Source organism: Cokeromyces recurvatus (genome assembly GCF_025118155.1).
Source record: "Cokeromyces recurvatus strain NRRL 2243 chromosome Unknown BX663scaffold_39, whole genome shotgun sequence".
Taxonomy (NCBI): Eukaryota; Fungi; Mucoromycota; class Mucoromycetes; order Mucorales; family Mucoraceae; genus Cokeromyces; species Cokeromyces recurvatus.
This window is the reverse complement of record NW_026251425.1, coordinates 195270-208076: the sequence shown is the minus strand read 5'-3', so window position 1 is coordinate 208076 and position 12807 is coordinate 195270. Positions and strand designations below refer to the sequence as shown.

Sequence of the window (12807 nt, the reverse complement as noted above, 5' to 3'; positions counted from 1 at the left end):
AACTCCTCCTAGGGCACTCCCTTAGAGTGCTCTTTGAATTGCCTGTCTGAATTAAATGCTAGCTTTTAAATATGTCTTACTTTTGTGACAGTGGTGGTAGTTGTATTCGTGGTAAATGTAGTTGTAGTAGCATTCGTGGTAGTAGCATTCGTGGTAGTAGCATTCGTGGTAGTAGCATTCGTGGTAGTAGCATTCGTGGTAGTAGCATTCGTGGTAATAGTTTACGGTAGTAGTTATACGGTGGTATGGTGTAGGAAGAGAGGTTACTTGGTGCAACTATTGTGTTTATATTATCTATACACATATATCTATCTCTTTGTGTAATAGCTCTAGTAATAGATTTTGCGTCAAGTACAATCTATACACAACTGCTACATTTTTTAATTTAATATCAGATGTTATTTTCTACCAAAAAAAGAAAAAGAACCTGTCACACAAAATTTTTATTCCTGTTACTACTGCTAATACTACTTCCTTGCTTTCTCAAAAAAAAAAAAAACAATCACATTGCTGGCAAGTTCCTTTTACTTGTCCATCGTCGTCAAAACTACATGTGCTTTAAATCATATCATTATTCTCAATATGTATAATCGTCTGTGGTGGTCCTTGTCTTAGTTAGTCTTTTAACGTAAAAGCTAATTCTCTTACACAGCTTTTCTTTCATAAGATTACCTAAACTATCTTGCTAATAAAACATATTTTGTCACAAAAGACTCGATCTCTTTCTGATAGATACTTTTATAAATATTTTAACTGTAACTAATAATCCAAACCACCCATCTTTAAATACTTGGCAAAGCAAATAAATATACATAAAATGATTCTATACTATTTTTTCTCTGTTATTTCTAAATACGACAGTTATTAATATTTCTATTGGTATAACTTGTGCCGCAAATTGTATTCATAATGTTATTAATTAGCTGCATTTCTAGAAATCTGCTTTCTAGTAATTAACAATCCTAATCAAGTCATAGTCTTATTATTAGTCTAGTTGATAATCTATCCTTTCTTATATATTCTGACTTTTCTAAATCATTTTGTTGTTGTGAATAAGCATATTAATTTATTTTATCTTTTACTATTCACTGGCTTTCACTTTGCTCATTAGAGTTCATGTAAATAGTTGGAACAATGCACTAAATCCTTTATAATAAAAAAGTTCCATAAAACTAGATCCAAGATTAAGAACGCAAGGAATTTCAAATTGTACCAAGAAATATAAAACACTGACTTTATGAACATTCTAAAAAAAATGGTAATCTTAAAAAAAAAACAAATGTCCTTTTACAATCAGGAATAATGATCCCAAACATTCTTCCAATTCTACAAAAGCTTGTACAAGAAAAAAAAAAAAAAGACATACCCTGTATCTCACATGCACAAACTACCTACTAAAATATAAACAGTCTATTATATTAGTTAGGTAATAACGGGTTTAACGTTGGTCGTTTAGGAAAAGAGACCAGAAAAAAAAAAGGTCGCGTTATTTATCATACAATTTTTATTATTAAACTTTCAACACCCTTCATCAAATATATTGTACCAATAGTTTGCTCATTAATTTAAAATGCACCTCAAACAAGTTAAATATAACATAAGTTTGAACTTTTTATATTAAATGCGGCATTTTTTTTAGTATGGGAGGTAACGAGAGTATATGAATATCTCCTCTGATAGTTTTCTGTTAAAATTAAAATAGATGTATACATGTGTTAGGCATTTGAATATAATTCATGTCTGCTCTATCTGTACATGCTTAGGTACTAGAACTGAAGCCTGGCATATAAATATTTTATTTTGCGTGCATGTAATTCTCAAATATACATTATGATTATTATACCAGAAGCATAGTAGATGCTTGTAGGCCTGATTACTGTTATTGTATATAGGCTAAATAGTTTTTTGACAGTTTATTTTTATTAAAAAGATTGGTTTAGAAGATATCATATATCTTTCCATAATAATACTATTTATAATGTCTATTGTATTCATCATATATACACATTAAAATAATAATAATAAAAAAAAACTTTATATTGAATAGGATTTAAATAGAATGATATTAAAAATATTATACTTGTATTTATAGATATAACTACATAAATTAAATAAGATGTTTTATCTTATGAGCTTATATTTTATAAGCATTCATACTTTAATAACAATAAAGGAAAAAAAAACGTGTATTCAAGTCATTAGTTAATCATTAAGCATATTTAATGAATAATTCACCATAGATTTATGACTTGCTTCTATTAACTGTTTATAAACACTAATAACAAATTTTTATAAAAGAGCAGTTATACTCTATTCTTTGACATTATTTAAAATTCAAAATGATACATCTCACTCAAACTTTAATGAAACATTGACGTTTGATTACAAATCTATATCAAATTAAAATTTAACCTAAAAGTAGTACTAGTTTTATTATTTTGTATGATTTAGAATAATAAAAATGCTTTATTTCTTATTTAATTGCTCAAATATGTAAAAAATAGAATAAAAAATAATAGTAAATATTATTACATTTTCATTGAATTACTCTTTCGAAATGGAGCTATTCTTGCCTATTTGTAAACAGAGGATTCATTTTTTTTTTTGAGCTGTTTGTATATTAGGCAAAAGAATATCAAATATATTGTTTATATACAAAATGGAAGGATTATTAATTCCCTCCACTCATCTATCTTATGTCTTCTTTATTATAAGCATAGAAATATTATAAATAATCATATACAAAATAGAAATTAAAAGTAATGCGCATGAGACAATGGCTAAATAGAAAGGACTAAGCCATGGTCTTGCTTTCAATGCTATAAATCGACATTGGTTATTAATGGTATCTTGTCTATTTGGAATATTGTTTTTCTCGTTCGTTGGAATTGATATAGATATTTGCTCCCTTAATATTGAGGGCGAACTACTATATGAATGCATCCTTCTGGTATGATTATGTATTGTTGAGGGAATAACTACTTGTTCTGGAAGAGATGATGAAATATTATACAATGATGAACGATCACTAGGTGGACATAAAGTCTCTGTTTCAAAAGAGTCTCTGCTTAAAGTGTCATGAATGGAAAACGAATGATGAGACACTAATTCTGGTGAACTTTCACTTGAAGGATAACATAATGTATTATTTTTAACATTGTAAGTTGAGTTTACGCTATCAATTGAATGTGCATAATTAATAGGGCTTGTCACTCTGTCTATATCATTATCTGTCGAATTTGTCATTGTAGAACGTGAAAGAGAACTTTTTGGAGATACAGGGGCTGATTTATTATGAAGGGTTAAATCTGAAAGTGCTATTTCTTCTGAACAAACCAAAGAATATTTTATATTTTCATTCTTGAAAGAATCTGCGTATTTTCTAGAGACAAAATACAAGACAAACGGTAAAACAAAATTGATAGTCTTTTAAAATATTAGTTATATGTATTTTTTGATTTTTTTTAATAAAAATACGTACTGATTGAAAGAAGAGACTTGTCCAATTTTGAAGAGATCCAATCCAATCCTTTGTTTGAATAATCCTAAAATAAAAGCTATGTAATGCCTTTTTTTTTCTTTTAAATATGTATACCACTTGAAGAAATTTAAAGATTTATATGATAATTAAACATTTCGCAAATATGATAAAGGTGAAAACACCAATAGTAAGAATGAATAATACTACTGCTTGCTATCTTAATTAGCTCCAGCTAAAGTATATAAATCTATTTACGTTGCAAATACTTCTTATAAGAGTGGCTCAAGTTTAAGCTATAGGAGCCTTTATTTTTTTTTTATTTTTTTTTTTTACGAACTAGGACAACACAACGTATTATAACTCTATATGCTATTAGTTATTATTATTATCTTCCTTTTTATAAAAATTTATTATTTAATCATATATCAATAAACTTCCTATGGGATCGTTTTGATGTATAGCATAGTAACGTTGGATAACTTGATTCAAATCATCCCATAAATTATCAGTTGTTTGCTGATATTTTTCTTGAATTTCAAATAATAATTCTTCCAACTCATTTCGTTTAATATCTACAGAAAGTGTTAGACATATGCACATTATATTATTTTCTAACATATATTTACCTATAGGTTTTTCTATAAAACAACGTGAAATCCTTTGTAGAAGTGTAGCTTCCGTCTTAAATAAAGCTGGTGGATAAATGGATTGAATTGAAAACTCAATCATATTAGTTTTTAGTCTAGATAATTGAAGAATAATAGGACATCCTGGATAGGCTGCTAAACTGAATATAGCTTCCTCCGCTCCATTCTGTAATAAATGTTGGAGATCCTCTCTATAAAACACTAATTAAAATCTATTTAATCAATGCATATATGTAAATAAATAATAAGCTTACAATGTTCTTCCTTCGTTAAAAATAGAAGCCATAATAGATCTATACTTTTCATCACTTAAATCCTCTTCAATTAAATATCGTACATATATTTTCGTATCTTTAAAATTAAATAATGATGTATCTTGCTTGTTAAACCCTAATGCAAAAACTGTATACAATTTACTTCTTCTATCGTGCATTGATTGCTTATTAAGAGATTGCAGTAATCTATTGGAAATTTCTTCTAATCCTCTTTTCTTGATACTTAAATTAATATCTTGGGTAACTGGTATTGCAAAATGAAAATCATCTAATATCATTCTGGAGACTGGAAAATGAAACGCTGGAGACATGACTAATTCAGTACTAATCTCTAACGGTAATATTAATGATGATAAATCGATCTGAATATCGCGCTCCCATATAAGATATCGTTCAATACCCATTTCATAATGTGGTTCAAATCCTACTAATGATATGAGATGCTGTTGCCCAATGCCATTATGCATTAAATAAACATAAAGATCCCAATGTTCCAACTCCAAAAAATTAGATGTTTTAATACAAACACGTAAATGACATGTCGTATTAAACTGACAAGATTCATATGCGTTCGTTTTCATAACCGGACGTACTGTCAATTCAAATCCTGTCGTTTCTAATGAGTTACCAATACCCAATTCTCTTTGATTATTGATACTACGTAAAGCATAGAGTGTTCTATTGATCGAAATAAGCTGCTTATTGAGTGATTCATCTTTTTGAGTGACGGATTGAATAACAGATTCACTTATAGCAAGTTCATCTAGAGCGTCTTCAATAGCAAGTTGTATCGCTTCTGGGTTGTTTACGATAGATACTGATGAATTGTACTTGTACTGGACCATAGTGATAGTTGAAGATGTTACTAGCAGTGCTTCAAATAACGCTTTGTTAGTATAGCAAAAAATTTGATGCGCACCAGAGGTGCCTTGTAGTTGAGTTGATTTCAAATTTATATCTTTATCAAATTCAAGTAAGACTAATTTACTAAATGGCAAGCATAACATATAAACAAAGTCCTAGATATTAGAGATTTTAGTATAAAAATAGACACAAAATAAATGTATTTCTTACTTTTATCTTTTCAATCTGATAAACTGAAGTGGTTAATAAGTCAAATTGCTTTAACTCGACTAAATTATCAGAGGATGCTTTCGTATAGACCATAATAGTTCCTTGATCACTAGTATATAACTGTCAGCCTATTTTTTTCATTCTCTACCTCTGCTTCTCTCTCTCTCTCTCTCTCTCTCTCTCTCTCTCTCTCTCTCTCTCTCTCTCTCTCTCTCTCTTCCTCTCTCTTCCTCTCTTTTATTTTACCCAAAGACAAATAAAGTGTTCAGCTTATCGGATAGCTCTGGTTTACAAATAAAATCAATTTTTTTGATTTGTTCATCAGGCAATATCAGCATTTTTATCTCTTCATTATCTTTTCTCCAAATGACTGAGCCATCCTTTTTTCCTAGAATTGTTCCATTATCACTATTTAAATGAAAAAATTCCATAAAACTGGAATCTACTTTTTCAATAGGACAAATAATATCATTAACAGTTGATGATGGATTAATAGATTCATTTTCAAGCAATAATGTATTATTTTCTGTTATTTGCATTCGTTGTGAAACAAACTCATTGCTACTTGTAATCATGTCACTTGATGACTTAATACGCTTTATCTTAGGCTGCTCATCATCCTGACTACATACTAAATCAGAAATGCTAAATAAAATATTATCTGCGTATTACCTAATCTTTAATTGCCATTGATATATTTTATTATTTGAGGATTTTAAATAATATTGACAATGTTCAAGATCATTTTGTTGACAAGCGTTAATCACTTCAACAATGTTTTCTGGAAGTTTATTATTATACAACTTTGTTAATTAAAACATAAGCTTAAAACTATGTACAATGATAAATCGATTTTTTTTGTTTTTTGTGTTTTTTTTTTTACCTCAAAGGTAAATGAATACACCTGTCCAGATTCTGTTAGTGCAAAGCTAATGTTATGGTATGGGCAACCAAAAAGATGACAACCATCAATGTCATTTGAAGTTATTTGCTGTGAATGGATAACTTCTGTTTCAATCCATTCCATGATTAGATAAAAAAAAAAAAAAAAGAAAAGAAAAGGAAATATTTTGTGACCTAAATATGTATTTAATGGTAAAATTTGCTTTATACACCACAAAACTATAAAAAATACCAGCGTTTTCCCAACTTTTACAAATTTATTCGTATAACATAAAAGTAAATTATTATTCTTTGAGAATTCTATATGCATTAATACCATAAAATATACCAAAGATAATAAAAAGAATTGAACCAGCAAAAGTAACTAAAATAGAACATTATTAATTATAATTTTTTACTAATAGTAATAGCAGCGATATGTACCTGTTTTAACAGATATCTTGGATGCTAACATACGACCACCAATAACAGCTAATGCAGTACAGAAACCATGACCAAGAACAACACCCATTGTAACATAATAAACGTTCTATCAGAATAGTTATTAATAACACACATTGTATATACACATTTCATTATTTATTGATTGCTTACATTAGCAGCAGCTAAAGCGATTGTTGAGATCTGTGAACGATCACCCCATTCCCCCAAAAAAGTTAAAACAAACGTCTGCACAAAGATGGGTGAAAAGACTAATTGCATTAAATTCACTAATCCTTCTTTAGCTTTCTCTTGTGTAGAATTATGTTTTAATGCCTTATTATCTCCCTCTTCCTCCTCTTGATCATCATCTAATAAACGACTACCACCTACTTCCATTGATTCCAATTGGTGAGCTCTTTCACGATCCTCTACAGTCTTTAACTCTTCCTCAACTTCTGCAATTTCTTCTTGTCCAGCCTCTTTATCCATTACGTAAGCCTCATACATCATTCGTAAGCCAAAAATCAAGAATAAGATAGCAGCTGCCATATCGGTATATTTCTTGGGAATTAAATTGGGCACAACATGACCCATAAAGGCAGATAGAATTGACATGATGGCTAATGATGAAAAAGCCCCCATAAATACAACCAACCTAGAATGTTTCATTGCCATAATAGCTGCTATTAAAAAGGTCTTATCACCAATTTCAGAAACGATAATCATGAGTAGGGAAATAATAAAAGATTTTTCGACACCAACATCTATAACTGATGAAGCCTGCTTTGTATTAAATAATTCAGATGATGTATCTAGATTTGTGGCATCTAAGATCTATAAAAAGATAGATGAATGACTTGTATTATAAATGCTTTTATGTATTATAATTATTTTACTTCTTCAACAGGATCATTTAAATCAGCTTTAGATAGTGCTATTAATATAGTTAAAAGAAGTAAAGACTTTTTCAATGATTTCATGATATATACATGTAATTAAGGAGGGGTAATAATTAAAAAATGTAAGAAAAATAAAATAAAATAAAATAAAGAAAAATAACAATAATAAAACCCATCAAATTTTTGGGTCTAATCCAATTTTCAGTTTCATTCAGTTTTTTGGGTCGACTGTCAATAATAAATTAAACTCCGATACACCGCGAATTTTCTTAGAAATAAGATAAATAAATACGTTTTTTTTTTTTTTTTCTTGAATAATGATAATATTTTATAATAATAAAAATATGAATACATAAGCTTGAATTTATTCTTTACTATCTTTTTTTTTCTTTTAGTTGAGTAAGAATCATTTAGTATTATATATACTCCGCACAATTTATCTAAGACTATGATCTGCAATGAGATCTTCTTACGATTAAATTCTGAGTTTTATTATTATTATTATTATTTTTTAAATTTTTTGGCAATGAGCATGTAGCGACGAAATAAATGCGCAATATTGCCCGAGCCAGTTATAGAGGGGAAATAAGAATAAAAACCTTCCTAAAGGACAAGAAGGGAAAAAAAGAAAACGAGAAGGAAAAAGAAAAGAGCAGTATTTTGGAATTAAGAGAAAATATAAGGAGGAAAAAGCGAAAAAGTGAGAAGAAACAATTTAAAAACAAATAAGACCAAAGTGACCAGGAAGACGCACACTATTACTTGGATAACCAATTCAACAGCTTGAGACCAGGATCGACAGGATCAGGAGGAAATTCATCATGGAAGTAGTAATCAAGTTCATGTAGAATCGTACAAATAATAGGCCATAAAGTATACCAGCTCGTACAATCAGAAGGACGAAGAGGTTTATGTAGTGGAAGCAAGTTGAGGAGAAACGAGATGGGATCTTCGACTGAAGCAGGCATGTGAAGACGATGATGTACATGTAAGCACTCAATAGCATGTTGCCGGCTCCAATTATGAGACGGACGAATGATACATTCTTTAGGTTTACCACCCGGTAGCCAGCCAAGTCTCCATCGAAACACTCGGCTACGTTCTGAGGTAGTCATTGGTAAGTAAAGGATGGGATCCAATTCAAGAGTGGAGCGTGAGGAAGACAATAGGAGGGAATTAGTATCTTGACGAAGGTTTTGGAATTGATCGTCTAGAAACTTAGCACGAAGAGTGTAGAATTGTTTTCGGTCGAGCGTTGAGATGTTTGGTGAGCATAGGTGTTTCCACAATGTAGTTTGAGCCAATTTATACCAGTGGGAATGACTATTTGAGAGCTAAACATGAGGCAAAAGATGGGCAAGAAGAGTATCTGCTGGTAATTGGGAAGTTCGAAAGAGGTGTTGCGCTTGGAGGACTGCAATACGGGTCTTCATAGATGGTAGGTCGACAACATGAAGCATGACTTTCGCCGAGGACCGCGAGTGACCACCAAAGATACGTCGAATGCATGAATTTTGAAAGGTATCCAGTTCTTTGCTAAGTTTAGCAGAGAGAGGACTGATTGCAAAACCATAATCTAATTGAGGACGAACCATTTGACTATAAAAACGACATGCAAGCAGAGGTGAGATCTTCTTATTACAGTCGACGAAACTAGGTTGAGCCAATAAAAAAAAATTTGGTCATTTCCAAATTAAATTAGGACAAGGTTACAAAATTGGGACACCAATAGGAAAATGGGTCACAGATGTGAAAATAGGACACGCATACGAAAATGAGACGCCAATACAGATATAATTAAAGATTTATTAAAATAGAATAAAAAAGCCAATGGGCACGTAGGGGTTATGTTGCCACTGTTTTGCCCTAGCCAAGTCGAAAAGATTAAGAAAAACCCTCTTCAGAGGCTAGAGGGAAAAGGATAAAAAAAAACGTAGACAAGTTAAAGAAGACTAATATTATGCTGGTCCATAATATACCCAGAAGTATACTTATAGGGGCGGAGCACGGTCAAATGACTTCAAAGTGTCAAGGTCAAAGTATCCCAACTTCATAAAGAAGTCTGGCTACAGAATTGTAGATAGGAGTCTTGAAAGTCTGTATACTGCAGCAAAAACACTAAGAAATTTTGAAATCTGACTGCAACCAGTCTATCTTCAGTAGACAGATTATTGAGCTTAGGGTGGCGGCAGTTGGCGGGGTCAGTGATATTGAAGTTGTCAAGCGCAGAAATTCAGAATTTCTGCAGTTATATGCGTAACTCGGACTCATATTCGTCGTGAATGAGGAAGCTAACCACCTTGTCCTGAGGATAATGTGTGATATTTGACTCAATTTAATAATGAAAAAGAAAGTAAAAAATCCATCAAATAATGAGAAAGAACTTTTGGTTCAGTTTTATTTTGTGAATAAAAGAGAAAGAGGCTTCTACTACTACGAAGTATTGTCCTATTTATATGTTTTAAGCTCGTTATCCCGAATTGAAACATGGACAATGCTATTGCTTCTTTGGAATTCCGTGCATCGGCTTAATTAGCAGTTGCTATATCCCAGAGGGTCATCATATATACACGATGTCCAATACTAGACTCGCAATCCGAGAAACATCCTTATTAACGGATATTTCTATCCTTTGTCAACTGATATTTGTCGTAATGGTTTAAAATCCGGGTATCAAGGCTGTAGAGCAATGGTAGTACTAATTGATGAGTTTTAATGTTAGAACAGTATTGGTTTTCCCGATAAAGGTAGGTAAGCCCTTTATGTCTTAAAACTACTTTTATCTCAAATAGTAATTTAGTCTAGTTGCATAAGTTGAACTTCGAAATTATCTACTTGTGAATTCTACAAATGTCTGTGCACAAGCCAATACTATTATTTAGTATTAAAGTAATAAATAAAAAATAACATTGTTTTTGTAGAGGTTAATCTGTTCTTAACTCAATGTAAGTTAGTTAGGCTTACATTGAGATCAACAACCTAAAACTTAATGCTTTTTATTATTTCTTTTTTTATTATTTTAATTCATGCACCTATTATGTGCTTTATCATGAATTAAAATATATTTGTCTAACTCAATCAACGTACTTTTCTGGTTTCAATTCTTTTATTATTTTGACAGCCATGCTCGTTAAAATATAATTAAAATTTTTATTTATTTAATCATTTCATCTCAATATAGCCCATCAATCATCTCAAATACGTCATAATGAATACCTAAAATGCGGCGAGTGTTGATGTTGAGCTTACAGAGGTTGGCACGCATTTGCTGGAGAGGGAGTCGATGTCCACCATGACAATAAATAGTGATAGACAATGATGGATTTATCAACAGTGCTAATGCCTAGTGATAATGCTTATCACCAGTGATGGATTTATGGATTGATTTTTTTTTTTCGAGAGCTCACAGCTAAAAAAAAACCTTTCCCAATTAAGGCTATTATTAATTTTTATTGCAATAGTTTGGCCGAACTACAAGAGTTACCCAGACAGAAGGGGCGCATGTTTTTAAACAGTATATACACAGATGGATATACTTGTAGAATTTCTTTTCCAAGGAGAGTCCCAGAAGTCCTTGATGAAGACAAAGTAATTCTTGAAATGGCTGATTTCAACACAGACGAAGTTGAAGAATTTTTCCGTCCTTGTTTTCTGGATCCTGGCCGTAAGAATGCATATATAGCGTATTATGGAGATGAACAGGTCAGGTCTCTGACAGTGAATGAATACTATCACTTTTCTGGGTCTATAAATCAAGCAAGAGAACAAAACGCCTTAAAAATCGGACAAGGCATAAAAGATCTGGAGACTGGAATCCCGACGACTAAAACTTCTTCTGTTGATTCTTATATCAACCATATAGTATATGTATTGACTCATTTGGGTCGTTTTTTTGGCTTCTATAACTTTAGGACAGTTTCAGATAAATGGAATAATTATTATGGAAGACAGTGTGCCCTCGAAGAAGCTTGTAATATTTTGATTAATGGAGGAAAAAAATATAATCGCAATAAAAGAAAGAAGACTGGTTTCAATAGAAAGAAAAGGAAGAAGATGGCCGGGCGAAGAAGTACTAATAGGCGTAACCTCCCTATAGAAATAAGGTAATAAGCTATTTTCCAAGTTTATATGATCATCTTACTAACAACTATTCATATTTTAGAAGAACTAACCACAAAAGCCACTTTAATGAAGGGGACACGGCAAAGATGCCTTTAGTAGTTTTTGGTGATAGTGTAAAAGGGAGAAGCCATGTAAAATATAGAGGACGAAGAGTTGGCGTTTCGGATATTATTTATAAGAATTTGAAAAGAAGACAAAACCTTGATGAGGTTCTTTTGCTTGATATAAATGAATTCCTGACATCTTCTGTAAGTCATTACAATACAAGTTAACGCTTATTAAATCAACTAATTGTGCTTCTATAAAATAGGTTTGTCCAAATTGCAAAGAAATGAAGCTTAGAACTCATAGAGTTGAAGACAAATCTTTCTTTAATCTATTGATCTGCAACGATTGTAATATATTCTGGAACAGAGATATCCTCGCTGCCAAAAATATGATGTTCACTGCATGTCAAATCTGGGCTGGTATGGACCGACCAACATTTTTTACACGTCAAAATTGACAACGCGCCACATAGAACGTGGTTGTTTTGCGTCTTTGGACAAAAAACTTAAAGATTACTACAGGTAAGAGAGTATATAAATACATGACTAATAGAAAGTTAATATATACTAACACTCAATATGCCCTATTTTCACATCTGTGACCCATTTTCCTATTAGTGTCCCAATTTTGTAACCTTGTCCTAATTTAATTTGGAAATGACCAAGTTTTTTTTTTATTGGCCCAACCTAGTTTCGTCGACTGTACTAAACTGGTGATGTTAAAATCAGATAATTTCATTCATATTCAGACCAGTTAAAAATAAAGTAAAATTAGTCAAGAGTAAATGTTGATTTTTACTTGAAAATACTTTAGTTCTTCTAAGAAGTATTTATTAGATTGACAAAATTATTACATATTTTGATGTTTATCTTGAAAATGGTAATAATGCTCTTTTCTGTATCTATCCTTTTATCAGTATCATTTATATCTCTTTT

At 31.0% G+C, this 12807-nt stretch overlaps 5 protein-coding genes across 5 annotated transcripts; 1 reads left to right on the top strand and 4 right to left on the bottom strand.

The window, feature by feature from the left end:
* Positions 1-2549: 2549 nt before the first annotated feature.
* On the bottom strand, positions 2550-3503 carry BX663DRAFT_524695 (uncharacterized protein). Its single transcript, XM_051529664.1, has 2 exons — positions 3482-3503; positions 2550-3382 (listed from the first exon to the last, which is right to left on the bottom strand). Exon 2 carries the CDS (start codon positions 3244-3246, stop codon positions 2695-2697), a length of 552 nt encoding a protein of 183 aa, XP_051378573.1. The 5' UTR covers positions 3247-3382; positions 3482-3503; the 3' UTR covers positions 2550-2694.
* Positions 3504-3790: 287 nt separating this feature from the next.
* Positions 3791-6521, bottom strand: BX663DRAFT_524689 (uncharacterized protein). The gene is made up of 5 exons (XM_051529663.1): positions 5724-6521; positions 5478-5586; positions 4383-5422; positions 4108-4319; positions 3791-4053 (listed from the first exon to the last, which is right to left on the bottom strand). The coding sequence occupies exons 1-5, from the start codon at positions 6050-6052 to the stop codon at positions 3896-3898; spliced, it is 1848 nt and encodes a 615-aa protein (XP_051378572.1). The 5' UTR covers positions 6053-6521; the 3' UTR covers positions 3791-3895.
* A 73-nt stretch (positions 6522-6594) lies between these two features.
* BX663DRAFT_524687 (uncharacterized protein) lies at positions 6595-7834 on the bottom strand. Its single transcript, XM_051529662.1, has 4 exons — positions 7700-7834; positions 6975-7637; positions 6804-6909; positions 6595-6744 (listed from the first exon to the last, which is right to left on the bottom strand). Exons 1-4 carry the CDS (start codon positions 7781-7783, stop codon positions 6665-6667), a joined length of 933 nt encoding a protein of 310 aa, XP_051378571.1. The 5' UTR covers positions 7784-7834; the 3' UTR covers positions 6595-6664.
* Positions 7835-9950: 2116 nt separating this feature from the next.
* Positions 9951-11033, bottom strand: BX663DRAFT_442965 (uncharacterized protein; the record flags this gene model as incomplete). Its single annotated transcript, XM_051523549.1, has 2 exons — positions 9951-10007; positions 10905-11033. Coding segments are annotated over 2 exons (186 nt in total), but the record flags the coding sequence as incomplete, so codon positions are not given.
* A 158-nt stretch (positions 11034-11191) lies between these two features.
* On the top strand, positions 11192-12012 carry BX663DRAFT_524676 (uncharacterized protein). Its single transcript, XM_051529661.1, has 2 exons — positions 11192-11792; positions 11848-12012. Exons 1-2 carry the CDS (start codon positions 11204-11206, stop codon positions 11862-11864), a joined length of 606 nt encoding a protein of 201 aa, XP_051378569.1. The 5' UTR covers positions 11192-11203; the 3' UTR covers positions 11865-12012.
* Positions 12013-12807: the final 795 nt, after the last annotated feature.

Excerpts from the sequence above, each read along its gene's own strand:
- BX663DRAFT_524695 (XM_051529664.1), bottom strand. The coding sequence starts at position 3,246 with ATGACAAATTCGACAGATAATGATATAGACAGAGTGACAAGCCCTATT.
- BX663DRAFT_524689 (XM_051529663.1), bottom strand. The coding sequence starts at position 6,052 with ATGATTACAAGTAGCAATGAGTTTGTTTCACAACGAATGCAAATAACA. Across the intron at positions 4,320-4,382 it reads TTTAACGAAGGAAGAACATT|AGAGGATCTCCAACATTTAT; the intron begins GTAAGCTTATTA and ends AGTGTTTTATAG. Across the intron at positions 4,054-4,107 it reads TTTTATAGAAAAACCTATAG|ATATTAAACGAAATGAGTTG; the intron begins GTAAATATATGT and ends CACTTTCTGTAG.
- BX663DRAFT_524687 (XM_051529662.1), bottom strand. The coding sequence starts at position 7,783 with ATGAAATCATTGAAAAAGTCTTTACTTCTTTTAACTATATTAATAGCA. Across the intron at positions 7,638-7,699 it reads TAAATGATCCTGTTGAAGAA|ATCTTAGATGCCACAAATCT; the intron begins GTAAAATAATTA and ends ATCTTTTTATAG. Across the intron at positions 6,745-6,803 it reads CAAGATATCTGTTAAAACAG|TTACTTTTGCTGGTTCAATT; the intron begins GTACATATCGCT and ends GTTCTATTTTAG.
- BX663DRAFT_524676 (XM_051529661.1), top strand. The coding sequence starts at position 11,204 with ATGTTTTTAAACAGTATATACACAGATGGATATACTTGTAGAATTTCT.